The 18713-nt window shown below is 31.1% G+C and overlaps 3 protein-coding genes across 5 annotated transcripts; 1 reads left to right on the top strand and 2 right to left on the bottom strand.

Annotated features, from left to right (window-relative positions):
- Positions 1–320: 320 nt before the first annotated feature.
- On the bottom strand, positions 321–7673 carry LOC132912778 (spastin). Of its 2 annotated transcripts, XM_060970501.1 has the most exons (7): positions 6591–7673; positions 6338–6508; positions 5539–5799; positions 4310–4662; positions 3884–4215; positions 3503–3813; positions 321–3334 (listed from the first exon to the last, which is right to left on the bottom strand). In XM_060970501.1, exons 1-7 carry the CDS (start codon positions 7135–7137, stop codon positions 3171–3173), a joined length of 2139 nt encoding a protein of 712 aa, XP_060826484.1. In that variant the 5' UTR covers positions 7138–7673; the 3' UTR covers positions 321–3170. The 2 variants fall into 2 exon arrangements, with proteins under 2 accessions (XP_060826484.1, XP_060826486.1); XM_060970503.1 differs by lacking the exon at positions 5539–5799 and having other exon boundaries at positions 6591–7672.
- Positions 7674–8113: 440 nt separating this feature from the next.
- Positions 8114–13912, top strand: LOC132912770 (pre-mRNA-processing factor 39). 2 transcript variants are annotated; one of them, XM_060970488.1, is made up of 14 exons: positions 8114–8246; positions 8469–8593; positions 8691–8924; positions 9010–9250; positions 9350–9477; positions 9586–9763; positions 9852–10102; positions 10181–10306; positions 11085–11233; positions 11310–11715; positions 11781–11945; positions 12027–12413; positions 12507–12793; positions 12875–13912. In XM_060970488.1, exons 1-14 carry the CDS (start codon positions 8198–8200, stop codon positions 13170–13172), a joined length of 3024 nt encoding a protein of 1007 aa, XP_060826471.1. In that variant the 5' UTR covers positions 8114–8197; the 3' UTR covers positions 13173–13912. The 2 variants fall into 2 exon arrangements, with proteins under 2 accessions (XP_060826471.1, XP_060826470.1); XM_060970487.1 differs by having other exon boundaries at positions 9010–9477.
- A 953-nt stretch (positions 13913–14865) lies between these two features.
- Positions 14866–18135, bottom strand: LOC132912771 (uncharacterized). Its single transcript, XM_060970489.1, has 3 exons — positions 17778–18135; positions 15355–17659; positions 14866–15284 (listed from the first exon to the last, which is right to left on the bottom strand). The coding sequence occupies exons 1-3, from the start codon at positions 17976–17978 to the stop codon at positions 15136–15138; spliced, it is 2655 nt and encodes an 884-aa protein (XP_060826472.1). The 5' UTR covers positions 17979–18135; the 3' UTR covers positions 14866–15135.
- Between the last annotated feature and the right edge of the window lie 578 nt (positions 18136–18713).

Here is an 18713-nt window from a genome sequence, read left to right on the forward strand (position 1 = left end):
ACTTATGTAGAAGATATAATTCTGACTGATTTTTTGACACAATAAAATTTAACGTTAAGTACAATGTTTGCGATTTATTGAAGGAAACACAACTTCTGTATAAAAGGGGCGTCGTTATGTTCGATTTAAACGGAAAACATTACGCTGGTTATATCATTACTATAAAATAAAAATATTTCTTTGGTGAATATTATAGCAATGTCAAGTTAGAATGTTTTAATACTTTAATCAAAACTGAATTCGGTAATACTGTGAATAATTTAATTAATTTTCACGTGAAAATTGCGAGCATTCCTTTTTTAAAATGAAATGCGCTAGAATAATTTGTACTGTACACTTTATTACACAATACATGCGTTCCTCGATCTCGATCATACGGCGGCAAAATACTAAGTAGGATATCTTGTATTTTTGTACAATAAGTGACGCTATACTATTCAGTTACATTCGAAAATTACTATTTAATTGCATGATGTCACTGAGTATATAGATGATAATTAAATATGTATTTGTTAATTGTTTCATCAAGCGAACTAGGATATAATATATTAAAAGAAGGAGTTGCTCAACGAAAATTTTAATTTGCAATCTACAATTATAATCTGTCTACCTTGTTCTACATATTTTTTTACGTAATTTATGATATTGTTGAGAAATATAGATTTGGCATTTAATTAAAGTATAATTGAAAGATCTATGAAAAACATCATTCACGAAATAAAAATAAGTTTTGTAAGTTTTATGTTACGTTTTATCAAATCAGTTACTACTTATTTTGCAAACATCATTATCATTTTAGTAAAATTGCATATTAGTGCATATTAAAAGTGGATTGAAATATCTTAAAATCAATTTTATACGGTTATCAAAATAACTTTTATCCTTTCGTAATATCGAGAAAAAGAGGGTTGAAACTTACAATTAAGGAAACATAATTCGTGCAGTCATGCACAGACATTTCTTACAATTAATTCACATTTGATTACTTTTAATTTACGCAGCAATAATTAATATTAGCATTATTATTTGCTTATATTCTTAAGAAATTTCCTATTACAAGTTTTTATAAAAGTAGCAAAATAACTTAATTGAGGCTGAGCGTGTTTTTAACATGGAAGGCCAGGGTTGTAAATAGAGATATACCCATATTGATAACAGTCTGTTGTGCAAGATCATCGATAAAATTCGGGCAAAAATATTTTACTTATGCTTACCATAAATTATTTAACGCCGAAAAACTTTACATATAACCAAAACTTCAATACAGTTCACATTATACTTTTGCAACATAAATGGTTTTAACATTGACTTAACATCAAGTTCATAATTTTTTCAATCAAAATTCATTTCATACAGCATTCAGCAATACATATTGAACTTAATACATCTATATTGATATAATGCTGAGATTGAACTTTGACATTATATGTAACTTTAGTTATGTTCGTATATTCAATAATAAAGAGGTGCGCAACTTTGCGCAAGTGCAAATTTATACTTTGTACAACTATTACCATTTTTCTATCAGTGCATCAGTCGTAACTGATATTAAAAATTGTAACAAGTGAAACGGGCAATCCTTGTTTTATTACATGACAAAAATTAAAAAGAAATTTTTAACATCATTTTACGTAATATGCTATGCATAGATTATACTATACTACATGGGTCAGTATTAACTAGTGATCACACAAGAGAAGCTTCGAACTCGTTGCATTATTGTTATTGAAAAGCAAGGATTGTAACGAGTTACAACGTGAAGAAATAACCACTCCACGCTTCTCTTATAAGCAAATACATGTACGTCGAGTAAAATTAGGAAGTTCTTATTAACTAATTTCAAATTGAAACAATATCAGACTAATATCGAAGCTTAGTATTATGGTTTTGCAATAAATGTGTTTTTAAATCAGTGATTATATCGTACAAGCACAATCACCTTTTAGTTGAGCATTTGAAGCAGTAGATGAATATCAAAAACTTTTATATATGCAACTTCCTTTTGTAGCATACCTTTATCATAACATTAATTTTTTACTGATAATATTTACCTATAAATAATAAATATTTTCAATTTCACGAAGTTCAAATATATAATTCCAGTTCGTTGTCTCATAGAAATCTCATCAAATCAAGAATTTATATATATTTTGATAAGCATAATACCCCCTGTTAAGAGATCTTAATTATATAATTTCATTTTAACAATTATCAAACGAATATCTGAAATGTTACCAAACATAACATGAATAATATTTTCCCCCAATATGTTATACAATATGCAATTTGTTATTTTTACAAAACTCACGTGCCTAAAATGATTTTATCTGCATACTTTACTTTTAGCACGCGCTTATGTAAAACCAAGATATTTATTCATTTTTATGCTTATTTGATAACATAATTATAGCAATAGTTAATCCTTTACACCCAATTACAGTAATTGTTTTATTATCTGATTGGACGTGAGCTGTTTTATATGCAAATACAGTCTTCCTACTAACATTATTCAAATCAATTGTGCTTGAATGGTAATTAAGTATTTACATTACTCTTTTTATTATAAAGTGCATATTGTAATTGCTAATTGTAGAATTATATTCTTCTTTGCATTATTAGAATAATTTATACTAAACTTATTAGCGCATAACCGTATAACAAGAAAGTAAATAATAATAAATTAATGTTCATGATTTACCAAAATATGAAATAAAAAGTTACCAAAATCTACATAGACAGTATAACTACAAACATTGGAATTCTAATATCAACATCTTTGGAGTGTAGTAATATAAGTATGAAGTAATATCAACTTAAACTTAAATCTATAATACCTGATTGCTGGATGGAGTATAGAATGTATCATATATGTAATATAAAGCTAGTAATATTACAGTGTTACTGCTGTAATATGATTTAAAAAACAGTACTTAGCAAGAGTGCCTTTTGCAATATCATAACATTTTCTTTTTATATATAGATGTCATTTATAAATTAGCTTAGAAAATGTAAAAGCTGATATATTTACACTCTGTAATAATTAATATCGCAGAAAATCATTTTTGTTGTATTTTCCGTCATTAGTTCCTTTCTTCTTTTTTTCTTTGGAATGTGCCGATATTTTAGTGTAACTTATTTTCCAGCCTTGTGCATCAACTAATTCTTAAAAATCATAGACTTACGTCACCATATTCGAAGCTCCACTTTTCATAAGCTGCTAAACTTGCAGGTGACACTGATCTACGAATTCTTTTAAGCGAATCACGAAAATCTTGCATTGTAATATTGCGTACGGAATTAAGGTCCAATTCCTTTACTTGATCTGGATTAAGTTCTGTACAATATTAATACATCTTTTTTTACAAACTTTACGATATATCTTTTATACATACTTAATAATGATTAATTTATTTGTTAGACTATCTGGACAAAATCTTTCGTATCCATTCAGTCTAAATAAGCATAATGGAAAATATGTAATTGAAACTTTGTTTTATCTTACCTCTAATAGGGCCAAGTGCTGCATCCTTTGCTAAACCCGTTAAATCGCTTCCAGAATAGCCCTGGGTTAAAACTGCCATCTCATTTAACTCTTCTGGTGTTAACGGATCATTATGTTTAGCTAAAAGTCGCTTCAGTAACATAATTCTTGTTCGTAAATCTGGCAACGTAACATATACTCGCTTTGTGAATCTCCTTAATGCAGCTTCATCCAATTCTTGAGGTCTATTTGTAGCAGCCATAACTAATACCCTTTCTTCTGGATTACATGGCAAACCATCAAATTCAACTAAAAATTCCGTCTTCAATCGCCTATGTAATAATTGTTAATTAGATAAATATTAATCATTTTACATAAATTTCAAAACTTGAACAGATCTACCGTGAAGCTTCATGTTCATTATCTCTACGTTCGCTTAACAACGAATCCACTTCGTCAACAAAGATCACAGATGGCTGTAATTCTCGCGCTATAGCAAAAAGAGCTCGTACTAGCTTTTCTCCTTCTCCAACATATTTCGATGTAAGACTAGCAGCAGATATTGAAAAAAATGTAGCATTGCACTGGGTAGCCACAGCACGTGCAAGCAATGTCTTTCCATTTCCTGGTGGACCAAATAATAATAATCCTCTTGCCGGTGTTCGTAAACCAGTAAATAATTCTGGTCTTAATGAAGGCAAGATAACAATCTCTTGTAATGCTTGCTTTGCAGTCTGTTTTAGAAAAGAAAATATAAAATTGTAAGTTTATCTACTACATTATGCATTTGTCCTTATTTAACAATTTATAGATATAATAGCTACAGACTTCTTGACCAGCAATGTCCTCCCAATGTACTGCTGCACCTCCTTCTAAAATCTCATCTAAAATTACTTGTGCAAGTTTTGGATCTACACCTTTTAAAAGAGGTACTTTTCTTGTAGGTGTTCCTCTATTACTATTTGATGTAGTTGGTGTTCCTGGTCTCCTAACGGGTGAACCATTTCCAGGTACTGATAATTGTCTTTTTACAGAAGGTGGCGTAGATGACGGTTTAATAGGTGTAACTCTATGACAAGATTGTACTGGTGTTGAGCGTCCCATGCTGCGTGGTAATGTTTGACTTTTGCTTATAACTGTCCCCACTCTTTTTCCAGGAACAGATAATTTTCTTCCAGATGCTATAACAATATAAAACAAATAAGACCCAAATAATAAACACATAAAAATGAAACTAATAGTACTGTTAAATACGAATCTCTGTTAACTCTATTATATAGAACTATTACAAGGAATAAAATACAAGACAAACGCTTTGCAATGAAAGAAGTAATTATTAACAATTTCAATCAATATAAAAAGAATGAAATATATTTGTCAAACTAGTATGCATGTGATATAATTAATCTACATTTATAATACATATGTAATATATAATTAAAATATTAAGAGCATACATTACATTGTTAATATTTCATATATATAAAATATTCTATATTGTTAAAAAGTCATATACAGTAGTGAACAAATGATATTTGAGCACTGAATATGAGATTACAAAATAAATATGAAAATGTTTTTTAGAATATAAATGTAACAAATACTTTTTAGACTATTCTAATGTGTTTTTTAAATAAAACTTTAAATGTTTATATGAAGCATACATTCATGCATATAAACTAATTTGTCTTCTTAATTCATTGTTTCATATTAAGTGTATATACACATGCACATAATATCATATATATATACGTACATACATATATATATATATATATATATATATGTAGTATCATACATACCTACATATGAATAATTCTATTTCTTTTTAAATCACTTATTCAGATAAATATATTACATTACAAAGTATGGCAAAACTATGTTAATTATAGCAAATAATATAACATGCTTGCATTTATTACTTGTTGCATTACATCAGAAACTAATAATAGATGCATGTGTTAACAATGAAATAGAAACAACAGTTTTACAGAAGCAATTATCAAATTTACATTCAAAATCTGCATTGTAAGCCCAAAACTTCAGACAAACAGTACCTTCAGAGTGGGCAGAATAGTTTTTTGGTGAACGTGGCCTTAACTTGGGAATTTGGGTACATGTATTCTGCCCTATGTTCACTGTTTGTGTACTGTTTGTGTTTTTAGTATGATTTGTATTTAAAGAAGATCGAGTTGTTTGTAATGTGTGTATATTGCGTCGGACCCTCAGATTCTTTCCTGGATGTTCGTTGTCCATTTTATTTCCAGGAGCACGATATTCATTGCAGATATCCAGTTTTTTCAGCTCACACACACTCACTACAAAAAGGAAAAACATTCTCTGCCATGCTGCAGTAGGCTAAATAGCTAAGTACAGTTTGAACCCATAAATTTCGTTAACTTTTGTCCAAATTGTAAATTATATAACTAGTACTTAGATTTGAAATGAATGCTCAGATGGCTGTTAGGAACGCTACTATATGAAGTTTGGCTACTAATTTGTACATAAAAATTTGCGTCGCTTATGAAAAAAACATATTGTGCCAAAAATGAAACCATTAAAAAAAGGGATAACGCGCGCATGCATACACGCACGAGTACATTCACGCATAAATACTCTCGCACAGACACACACATACACACAGATGCACACATACGCGTGAACAATATAGAACAATTAACACATGAGCATGCTAAATACATAAATATTGTGTTATTCTTAAGCTGTACCATAACTTTATTTAAGAATAATTTATAATTATAAAAGAAATTTATAAATAAGTGATATATAATTTTGTTAATGCAAGTGGAACAGCTTAAGAAATGTGCTATGTATTTAAAATATTTGTTTACAAACCAAGAAAATCAAGTCTATCCTTCGCCATTGCCAAATTAGTGCGCATTTTATCATGAAGTCTTTGTGCATGTTCCCATACTTCTCCTCGACCACCATTACATTCTATAGCTATTCCTTTTTCTAATTCTCCAATTCCCTTCTTATAAAGTTCAATTGCCATTTCTTTCTGGCCTAATGAAAGTAGTGTTGAAAATGAAATATCAAAAAGAAGTAAATTATAAGAAACAGACAATCTAGATATATCTAAGAATACCTTCATTATCTTCGTCAATCTTAAGTGCTTTGCTAATAAATTCAAAAGCTCTACGATGATGATGTTTTTGTTTTGCAAGTAATGGGTCTCCAGGGCCAGGACCAACCTGCCTTCTAGGCACTTGCGACATTCCCTCGTTTTCAGTTTGCCCAGTATTATTTAAATTATTATTTAAATTTTCACTAGATTTTTGACCAACTACGATCTCTAGCTGGCAGGTCTGCTTGCAAGCTTGTCTTCGTTGAATCAGCTGAGATGTAGATGTATATAAGTACTTAAATACCACAAATAACTGATAAAGAAGTGTCCTCAGAACATTGAACAGCAGTATCAAAGGAAAAGAAACAATATAGAGATTACGTTTGTGTACTGACGGCTGAGGGGTGTCGAGAAAGCGATGATTATGATGGTAATGATTATGGTGATGATTATTGCAGTTAATGGTTGTTGTTGTTTTATCACTATTCTCATTCTTCGTCACGCATAACTTTTTCGGCGACTTTGTGCCGTACTTCCGAATTGGACGCCCGCCATCACTGTAAGACATTTCCTATCGCAAATTTTTGAATTCGTATATTCGTATGCTACAAAATACACACTTATTATCGCCAAATACAGGTTGAGTTAAACATTCTGACATTCCCAATGTAGCGTAAATGTTGAAAATGAAAAATGATTTTCAAGTTGTCTTAGATCATCTTCTTAAAAAACATTTCGGAAGCTCAACAACTTAATCTTCCTAGAAACAGTTGCAGATTGAAGACGACGATTGTTTTCACTGGCGATTTGGCGAACGAGATAAAAGAAAAGAACGACAAGATTCGGAATTCCGTGGTGTTTGAGATTGGTAAATCATGAACGAAATAGAATGGTCCGCGATCTTCTTCAGCATCGCTTGTTTTGATTCACGTTTAACTCGGAACATCAACGTGTAATATGGATTTACAAACATCAACAAACGTTGTTTTACAAAATCGTGTATACAAAAATATATACATAGAGAATCTTGTATTACATACATGCACCTCTGTATTTACTTCGTTTAGTATGTGTTCTACATTCCACACGAGATAGATTACTTTATGCACTTGCGCTCTTTATCGGATTCTCTTGCACATGCGTGTATTTGTATATCCTTAATAATCCTGCTCATACAATCTTTGATTCTATATATATATATTTTATTTTTACTCATTTGTTATTTCATTTTTAAAGAATTTTAAGGTTTGCCCAGCGAATAGGTAATGGGATTTCTTTATATTTATGAATGCATTTGCATATATATGTACTTCTAAGATGCAATCTTCATAATATATAATAAAAATATGTAGCACTAATATCATTTTTTTTAATTCTTTAATTCTTTTAATTTTTAAACATATGAAGTCACAAAAAATAATGTTTATAATATATACATGTATATACATACATGTTTTCTTATATTTCCCGGTACAATTTATTATTGATTGGTGATAAAATGGTTTGTCAGTTTATCATTTGTATCATATTAGTTCATAAGTTTCTGAGAGAGGGCCTCTCTTAGTATTCTGCCGCCATTTTCTTCATCAGTTCTGCGTTTTACATTCCAGAGATTGTATCAAGGCAAAATGTCGTCCGCAAGTGGTGATGAAAGTGAGATCACTTTAAATGAACCCGGTAAGATGATATTTCTGAAAGAAACTGTATCCAACATGACGTAATATTGTTATTCATTTATATTTATATACATTTACATAAAACGAAACAAAAATATTAATACACCCGGCAGCTGAGCAAAGACTTGCGAACCGCCATTAAACGAATGGCGTCTCGCACACGCATCTAACGTAAATATTTCATTCAAATTTTGCATTTTTTAAATATTTTTATTTTTTTCAGTACGACGTACAAGATCTAGCCGTGCACGTAAAACTACTGCGGTAGCGAAAAAATCTCCTGTAAAGAAACTTCTAGCAAGAGCTACACGTTCTCCGAAAAAAGTGCAAGAGATCGAAGAAGTGGAGGTGCGTAAATTCCATAATACTGCAGATAGTTCTAGCAATCATCAATGTATGTAATCGACATTTTATTCAATAGAAGTAACTAATTGCAATTTTTCAGGAGGAGGTGCCTGTATTACAAGAAGAAGTTGTAATGGAAAGCATTCCAGAGAATGGAGTGCAAAGATTTGGTGACATTATCATTGAACAGCATAATGAAGAAGATTCTTCTATGTTACATTTGGAATTGGAAGATTCTAGTGATACTACTATTCACGAAATTAATATGAATCAGAGTGTACAAATAGAAGTTCAAGAAAATGTACCTGATTTAGAAACATCTGCATCTCAAATTGTAAATAATACATAATATTTTGTTCTTTTAAGTCATATATACCAGATTTATATCTTGGAGGAATTATGTTTTATTTTTGCTTTAGGATCATTCTAATACAGTATCGGATTGTATGATCATAGAAGAAAGTAGTATGGATAAAGTTGATATGTTGAATGAACGTGAACAAATGGATATGGAAGGACAAGATATTAGTAATGATGAAACAAATCAACGTGTATTAATAAATTTCCAAGAAGTTATGAATGATGATGGGGAAACAATAACACAAGTAACAGAAATCTTAGAAACAGAGGAAATTGAATCTGAAACTGTTATAAATGAAGGTATTGGAATTGAAGTTATGGAGGTAGATAGTCAACAAGAAACATCAGAAAGTATAGAAAATATTAGAGAAAAAACTGTGCCTGATTATGATATGACAGGAATGGTGGAAATGACAGAAACAACAGAGGGTGACATGGAATGTCTACCTGAAAATACTATTAAAAAAACAGAACCCGATACAGAAGCTGTATCTGAAGACGAATTGCCCACTGAAGCTGCAGCAAAGGTATTTTGTTATCAAAACGATAAAGAAGAAATATATATATTTTTATATCTATTTGTATATATACATATGTGTATCTGCAGTATATAATATTTTATCTTTAACATATAGGAACCTGAAACAGAAGCAGTATCTGATGAAGAATTGCCAGCAGCAGCTCCTGCAGATTTAGGAGAAACTGAATCAGTTTCTGAAGATGAATTGCCATTAGACAGTGAAAAGAAGAAAAAAAGTGGAACAAAGATAATGAGTAAAACCCTGGAAAAGAAGAATAAAATAGAAGGAACAAGTAAGTGCAAAAAAGAAAATGTTTACTTAACAAACTTTTTTATTTTGTACTTAAATCTTTTTACCTTGTGCGACGTTTGCTTTTACAGATAAACGCAAGTTAAATGCAGAAGGAGAATATGATCCTAGTTCACCAACGTCTGAAAATAATGACGAAACACCAGCAAAAAAGGTTGCGCTTTCAACGGAAGCAGATCCAGGGGACAATAAACAAGAAACTAAACCAGCGTCACCAAAGAAAAAGACCTTACCGGAATTAGAAAAATACTGGAAAGCCGTTAATGAAGATCCATCAGATTTCACGGGATGGACATATCTTCTTCAGTACGTCGATCAAGAGGTAAGTCGAAAAGTAAAAAATATATATATATTGTCAAAATTATATCAAAATCATCCGTAATACTTGTTTATCATACAGAATGATGCTGAAGCTGCACGTGAGGCTTATACGAAATTTTTGGAGCGTTATCCATATTGCTACGGTTACTGGAGAAAGTTTGCAGATTACGAGAAGAAGAAAGGCAACCCCGAAAATGTCCAAAGGGTGAGTCAATTCGTTTACCATATCTATTAGGTCTATTTCTCATTATGATATCATTTAATTAACGCAATCTAATGAAAATAGCTCGAGTTAGGAAGACGCGTGGGCAGTGTGCACGCACGTAAATATGGTTTTCCCTTCCAACAGCCTAGCACGTCTTGCGGCACCTATACGACTCTCTCCGTTTACCAAATAGCTAGTTACTTAATTATTCTGCGATATCTACAATATTATTGCGTATATTAATGTTTTACTTATACCGTTATATCAATATTCTACATATGATACGTAAGTCAAGCGAAGGCTAGTTGTTTCAATTTGCGATATTATCGTGCAAGAAATTGTGTGTAATATTTACTGTAAGCATTTGTACACATAGCTTACTACAGAAAGTATTGTAACTTAAGCATAAGATGCGGTACCTTACTTAATGTAAGTAAGATTGGGTTGGGTGTTAAATCAAAGTCAGAAACAAAGACTTAGGACGTGAACATGCCAGAGAGGGAGCAAGAAAAAGTGGCGGAAGACACAGAGGCACCCAGATCGGAACACTCCTTGACTTTAAGGTGAATGCACAATGCTCTGCAATCTCTGTGTTAATTAAATCTCTTTATTTACAGTACGCGTATGATATGTGAGTATACGTTGCTAAAAAACTGTAATGCTTATCGAAAGCTAAAAAAAAAACAAAAAAACAAAAAAGAAATAGGTATAAGTCTACCCACCACCAGCCCAATCATTTGTAAATCGTTCTAAGTGTGATTGCAAACCATTACTACAGGTATTCGACCAAGGTTTGAAAGCCATTTCGCTCAGTGTCGACCTTTGGCTTCATTACATCAATCACTGCAAAACCGTCTATGAAAAAGATGAAGAAACACTACGAGAACAATATGAAAGAGCTATTGAGGCGTGTGGTCTTGAATTCAGGTACGAATTGATTTCTATTTTATATATATGCTTATCTAGTCATACTTGGATACTTATAATATTCTTTTTTGCTAAGATCTGATCGTCTTTGGGAAAGCTATATAAAGTGGGAATTGGAGGGCAAACGTCTCAGCAGAGTAACAGCATTATATGATCGCCTATTATGTACTCCAACACTTAGTTATATTTCTCATTTCGAAGCATTTCAAGAGTTCGTCTCTTCAAACTTACCGAATCGTATTTTAAATGTTGATGATTTTCTTGCATTACGTGCTGAAGTGAAAGCGCTTTTGAAATCGGATGACAGTACTTCTACTTCAGCAGCAGATGATGCACCACCTGGAGAAGAACCGCCGCCACATGAACTTCCACCAACTGATGAGGAGACCCGTGCTATTAGAGAAAAAATCATTAGTAGTAGACGTAAAATGCACAAAGCTAATATTAATGCTGTTGCTGCAAGATGGTCATATGAGGAAGGTGTAAGTATGCATATTATATAATTTGGTGTAGTATTTATTACTTAATATTTAATCTCCATTCATAGATTAAGAGGCCATATTTCCACGTTAAACCTTTAGAACGATGTCAATTGAAAAATTGGAAAGAATATTTAGACTTTGAAATTGAACAAAAAGATCAGAATCGGATAATCATCTTATTTGAAAGATGTTTAATAGCGTGTGCTTTATATGATGAATTCTGGATGAGAGTAAGTTTTATTTATTTTTCTCTAATTGAAAAAGATCTCTACATTGAATGCTTTAAACATTCATTTTTAATTTCTTTATAGTTCGTTCGTTATCTGGAATCTTTGAAAGGTGATAATGTGGAAAAAATTAGAGATGTATATACGAGAGCTTGTATGGTGCATCACCCGAAGAAACCAAATTTACATCTACAATGGGCAACATTTGAAGAGGGTCAGGGCAATTTTGAGAAGGCAGCAAATATATTGGAAAATATTGATAATGTAATACCAAACATGTTACAAGTGGCATATCGAAGAATAAATTTGGAGCGTAGAAGAGGAGATTTAGATAAAGCTTGTACATTGTATGAAAATTATATTAGCAATAGTAAGAATAGAACCATTGCGAATAATATTGTAGTAAAATATGCACGATTTTTGTGTAAAGTAAAGAGTGATGTGGATAAAGCAATCAAAGTATTATTGAAGGTATATTCATATGAATTTTTGAAATACGTTTTACAAATTTGTTTTTTCTCATATGACTACATTTTATGCATTATGTAAGTTATACATTTTTAGGCAACAGAAAAAGATAAAGATAATCCAAGGCTTTATTTACAATTGATTGATTTGGGAATGCAAAGGACTCCTGTTGATACTCAAGAAATTGTAGGATATATGGATATGTTTATAGAACGAGAACACGCGGATCTTGAACAAAGAGTACTTTTTGCACAACGTAAAGTAGAATTTCTCGAAGATTTTAGTCCGGATATTCGACAAGTGTTAAAAGCGCATGAGCAATTCCAAAAATGTATTAAGCAAGCAAAGGAACGGAAAAAGACGAAGAATGACGACACAAAAACGTAAGTATTATTTTTATAAGAAAGGTGTTTAAACTGTCCTCAATTAAATGTATTAAATAATTTCAATTTTATGTTCTGCAGAGATACTTCTCCTCCAAAGAAAGTTAAAACTGGAGATCAATCTAATGTACCACCTCCGCCTTCTGTAAGTTCGCAGTCATCATACCAATACAGCAGTGGTCCAAGTGGACCATATCAGTCACAACAACAATTTCAAAGTGGTCAATATGGTGGTCAAGGCGGATATCAACAGGGTTATCAACAGTATCCACCTCCTTCTGATCCCAACTATGCCAATTATCAGAATTGGCAATATGGACAAGGTGGACCACAGGCATATGGACCATACAATCAATGGGGATCTTACAATTACTATTAGAGGATAATACAAAATTTGTCTTGTATCAGCTTTCATTGCGTTGTTGTATCTACTGTACATTTTATAATTATTTTTTCATCTAAGGATGAGATAAAAAAAGAAAATTCTTTCAAGTTCCAGTGACACATCAGTAACCTGACACGAATAATAGTAATAAATGTCATCGTGCTGATGCTTCTTTCAACAATTCTTTGCATGAAATTCTTTCTTAATATATTTTAAATAATAGCACAGAAAATTGTACGCAAAAGTGCAAGAAATACTAAAAAATTTTCAACCGATGTTGAATATATTATTACAAACATAACATGATACAGGTAGTTGATAAAGATTGCCATACAGTATGAACACAAAGTACATCATGTGAAATATTTCCCAACTACACTGTCTGCATTGAATTTGTATAATGCAATATTATGTGTTTAATTTTATTCCGTGACATTATGTTATTTTTTCAACAGAAAAGCAGCAGTTCATAAACGTTACCTATACATTGTAATAAGTATTTTTTTCGCGTACTTAGTTTATAATATTATAGATTTTTTTTTCCTGATGTGCGTTGAACGTATCGCTTAAGAAAATTAAGATATACATGTAAATGTAAAGATAGATATTTGAATATTTTACAAATGCTACGCAAGCGCACTTAATGAGATATTCACGGAATAAATATTGTTAACATTTGTCAGTACATTTTGATAAATAATAAATTAAAGAACAGACTATGTTTCCACAACATATTCAGTTATAGAAATTATGGTTGGAATCCTATTTTCATGTTTCAATGTGCATATGTTATAATTTCGTATTTGTAACTAGAATCCGAATTTTGTCGTGAATTGGTGTAGATGTCATATATATTAACCCTTTGTGGACGGGACGGTTCGAATTTAACTGTACCGTGGGACCGAGCTACTGCCGCGATAGTCATTTAAAATTACCAGCGCACATTCCTGCTTAGACGCGCTTTTCGTTCATAGATATTAAATTCTAGACATATGTACATGCACAGATTCTCCACAAGATAAATAAAATGACACACATATGAGTCTTTTGGTTCTATCAGTTGCTTTTGCCAAACGCATATATGAGTTCCTCGGCCAAATTGATGGTTTACGCATAATGCATATATGCGGCGGTAGTCCGCAAGGGGTTAACACGTTCATTCAGTGTGAAATCGATAAATGTATTGAGGAGGAGGAACCTTTTCAGTGACTATGTCAATGTATCGATATTACCTTTTTTTATTATGTATATTTTTCAACAATCTGACTTGTATTTCAGCCATTTTTTAAGAAAAACCAAGTGAAAAAGTTGTTTCCAATCTTTTTCAATACAGAATATAGAGATCGCAGAAATTTTTTCGCATTGAATGTATTAAAGACATCTTTTTCCGTATGTGAAATTTTACAATTTCTAATAAATGAAATTGGAAAAGTATATGAATACTTCTAATAATAACAGTGCATTGCTTGCATTAATTTAGAATTTCAACGAAATATATTTATGACTGACAAATAAGAGAAATACAATTTTTAATTACGTTCTGAATTGATGTTTCAATCCATTTGCCACTAAATTAACCATTACATTTAATAAATTTTCGATATTCGAAGGTTGCTGTTATGAAGATTACTTATGCAAATTATTAAATTATGAGGAAATGTCGGATATTAAGACAAAAATATGAATATTTATAACAAATACGTTTTTTATTATGAAAACGTAATTACGATTCCAAACAATTATAATTGCGAAAACTTTATCTTCTTAGAGTATTTATTGTGAGAATGCAGTTTTACTTACGAAACAAAATACCTATGATAATCAATAAAACATGTTATAAGAAACTTTTTAAAATACAAGCAATTAACATTCATATTGCATTAGTAAAAAAAAATATAATTTTTTTCGAAGAAGTTGAATATTATTATTAAAGGCATTAATTTTTTAAATATATTCGTTATGCAACTACAGCGCTTGTAGCCATTGTGTTAACTCCACAGGTACCATCTCCTCTATAAACTCTGTAATAACCGCGTTCGCCCCATCGTGGGCCCCAACTATTCTTTATTATCCAATATGGTAATTCTTTATGGAAAAGAGGATATTCTGGAAAAAGATCTTATATAAAAATGTGTAAAAATTAATATATTTAAAAGATATATAAAAATGTACATACTGCTAATGCCATATCCCACAATTAAAACGCCATGATCTAAATTTTTAGGATTGCATAAGAAGTTAAGTGGGTGTGAAACTCCTCCAAAATAAAACTGCATGGCATTGGCGTTAATTCCAACAGAAATTGGGCCATTTTTAACTAACCACTGTGCCATTTTCTTTTCATCCGATGTAATATTTACAGCACTGACAACTTGTACCTTAGCCTTATTTTGAAGGAAGTGGCATTTTTCATCTTTAGCATCATAAGGATAATCTGATTCTAATTCAAGACCTCCTAATCTTTCTATAGCTTTATAAGCATTTTCCATATCTCCTCCATTGCATCCTTCATCTAAAGAATCACAATCTACTAGTTCCTGTTCGGATAAAGATAACAATTGATTATGTTTAATTGCGTATTGTCCTTCCACGTTTCCAGTTACAGAAAACGCCCAGCATGATCCACATTGGCCTTGATCTTTCACAGGTGTAACTACATTGTGATCGCGCCAGTCGAATTTAAGTGGTAAAGAAACATTTGGTATTTCAGCTTCAGGAAGAGGTATTTCGTTTTCGTGTTTTAGTTCGGGACGAAGACCTAAATAACGAGCTTTAAATTCTTTAGGCGTGAGATCTGCAAACATTGTAACGCCATATTCAGCTGTTCCTCGTTCGAACGTCTGTAGTTCTTCAATAATTTTTAGATTTTGTTTAAATATTTTAAAACGATCTAGTTTCTCATCGGCTGAATTGTATGTTTTTCCAAATTTCTTGATAAAAGCTTCGAATAATGTCTCATCTTTTATTTCTTCAGCTAGCTTTAACATTTTTTGATTATATCGACTACCTCGTAAAGATCGTTTTCGGCGTTTATTTGAATCACAATTGATAGTAATATTTGGAAATCCTTTATCTAACCATAACTGAGACCATATAGTAAACAAACATTCTTTAATTTCAGTTCCTTCTTTCAATTGACAACCATCTTTTGTACCCTTTGGACAGTTGCTTGTACCCAATTTAACCCTTATTTTATATAACAATCCAGATACTACTTGTTTTGAGGCTTCAACAATTTCTACTATCATAGGTTCATTTGAACCTTCAGAATTTTCTGAAAATTTCTTAAGACCCTTATCTGCAAGTTCTTTAATGGTAGGATCATTAACATTTACATTATTAGGTGCGCCTACAAGACCTGACCTTTTCTTTCTATACATTGTGTGTGATTTATTAATTATAGAGTCTACCTTTCTTGGATAAATGATTTCTTCTTTAACTTCCTCTCTGTTTATTTCTGGATCTGATTGAGTTTGTCTTGTAGGCAAATCAAAATCTTTCAAAAATTCGCCAAATTCTTTTACCTTATCTTCAAACCCTTGAGGTTTAACATCATCATCACTTCTGTTTATGGAAATTTTTAGAATAGGATGTTCTGTCACTTCTGATTGTTCTGATTCATCTGATTTTTTAGTTGTGATATAAGTATAATTATCCAGAACATCTTTTAAATTTTCTAGAACTTCCCATTTTTCATCATTTGTTTCTGCTTTGTTGGGTGTTGGTGTTACAAGTGATTCGCTGTTTAATGTTGAATAAGAATTAACATTCTCTTTAATCTCTTCATTAGCAACCATAGTGCAGTTATTTTTTACTATTTTACGGCTAGATTGCTGCCAAGGTTGTTCTTTGAATGTTACCAAACATACCTTGACAGGAAGATTTGACTGTATAGAGCATTCTAATTGCTCTATTGCATTTTTCAAGCAGTCAGATTCTCCTATACGCAATAAAATTTGATATTGTATAATATTAGATGAAGGTGGAACAACACGAGTTACTTTGACAATATCAATTACTTTATGCTTGAAATCATTTTGTATCAATTCATCCATTGATTTCACTACTTGTTCTCCAAAAGCAATAAATCCAGGCAAATTTGGATTTAACTCATATGGACATCCTGGACAATAATTAGGACTAGAAGCTCTCATTGCTATGAATGGCCTCTCATTATGATCTCCATTCTTTTGAATTTCATGATCTAGCTCAACACTTTGATTGTTAATAATTTGCTTGTCTAAATTTTCAATAACATGATCCTGATCCTGATTATTTTCTTGTACTTGCAATGGATCATCCTGTACTGATTGAGGATACAAATACATGCATTGTATAGATTCTCTTAAAACATTTATATGTCCAAGTTCATGTTGTTTCACTTCCACAGTACATGCTTCTCGAGGACAAGGTTCTAATGCTTCTTTGCAAGTAGGAGTTAAGTCAAATGTCAGTCTGTATATTACATATGGAGATTCTTCCTAAAGATTACAAAATTAAACAATATTTTAAATCTAAACTAGTACAGAGAAATAATTAAAAAATTTTGATTATTATATAATCAATATTTGATTTTTAGAAAGTTTATAGAGAACATACCAATTTTTGCGCGCTAATCAGGTTACCGCCCTTATATGTATGATGCGTTGGAGAATCCTGATTCAATGAATTCAAGGCACTTTGAATTAAAGGCTCCGGGACATTTTGTACTGGTTTGTTCGTGGGACCAGAAGATACAAGGATTGAATTAAAGACAAATAGAAATAAAATGCGCGTTACACGCAGCAGTAAGCCTGCCATCTTACTGCATACACTGTACGATGTTGACCTGCAACTGACGCAATTGACTCTGGTTGAAGTTTTAAATTCCTTTATATTACTGAATTAAGAATGATAATCAATTCTTAAAACTTCCGATCGCTAAATGAAAACTTTGATTTTGATCGTTCTACTTTTTATATAAATATTTATGTGATGTAAAGGAAAATAACAGATTTCAAAAAGAACGATAAATAAAGTAACTTGTACAATATAAATAGAAATGACAGATTAAAAAGTATGTACTGGTTGGTACTCGTAATCGTTTACGCTAAAAAACATGGATTTTTCTCTTCGACTGTGAACTTATTATATATATCTTTTCCGAAGCATTTTTATTGCACCAAAGATAAGATAAACCTTATAATTTAATATGCAACTAACTGATATTCTATTAATTCTTGTAATTAACGTTATAATGTAATATTAACAATAATTTCATGTGATTGTAAAATTTAAATATTTTGTTGTTCTGTATTTCTAACTGAAAATATTTAGTAATTTAATATATAAAGTATATAGATTCGAATTTTAAAATCGAAACATTCATGATAACGTATATATAAAAATAAATATATGGATAATGAGAAGAAACTAAAAAGTGTTCATATCTTTGAATAATTTAGTATAAAATTTAACAATTTATAATTATATTTGAAAGTTTAGCATCTGGATATATAATTCAGTATGAAATATTCATAATACAGTATCAATCAG

The sequence above is a fragment of the Bombus pascuorum genome, chromosome 12 (assembly GCF_905332965.1).
Source record: "Bombus pascuorum chromosome 12, iyBomPasc1.1, whole genome shotgun sequence".
Classification (NCBI taxonomy): Eukaryota; Metazoa; Arthropoda; class Insecta; order Hymenoptera; family Apidae; genus Bombus; species Bombus pascuorum.

Bases quoted from the DNA above. Each gene is read 5' to 3' on its own strand.
- LOC132912778 (XM_060970501.1), bottom strand. From the start codon at position 7,137: ATGTCTTACAGTGATGGCGGGCGTCCAATTCGGAAGTACGGCACAAAG. The intron at 6,509-6,590 runs GTATTCTTAGAT...TACTTTCATTAG, and splicing joins GATTGACGAAGATAATGAAG to GCCAGAAAGAAATGGCAATT. The intron at 3,335-3,502 runs GTAAGATAAAAC...AATATTGTACAG, and splicing joins AGCACTTGGCCCTATTAGAG to AACTTAATCCAGATCAAGTA.
- LOC132912770 (XM_060970487.1), top strand. From the start codon at position 8,198: ATGTCGTCCGCAAGTGGTGATGAAAGTGAGATCACTTTAAATGAACCC. The intron at 8,247-8,468 runs GTAAGATGATAT...TATTTTTTTCAG, and splicing joins GATCACTTTAAATGAACCCG to TACGACGTACAAGATCTAGC. The intron at 10,307-11,084 runs GTGAGTCAATTC...CCATTACTACAG, and splicing joins ACCCCGAAAATGTCCAAAGG to GTATTCGACCAAGGTTTGAA.
- LOC132912771 (XM_060970489.1), bottom strand. From the start codon at position 17,978: ATGGCAGGCTTACTGCTGCGTGTAACGCGCATTTTATTTCTATTTGTC. The intron at 17,660-17,777 runs GTATGTTCTCTA...TGTAATCTTTAG, and splicing joins TGATTAGCGCGCAAAAATTG to GAAGAATCTCCATATGTAAT. The intron at 15,285-15,354 runs GTATGTACATTT...ATCTTTTTCCAG, and splicing joins TGTGGGATATGGCATTAGCA to AATATCCTCTTTTCCATAAA.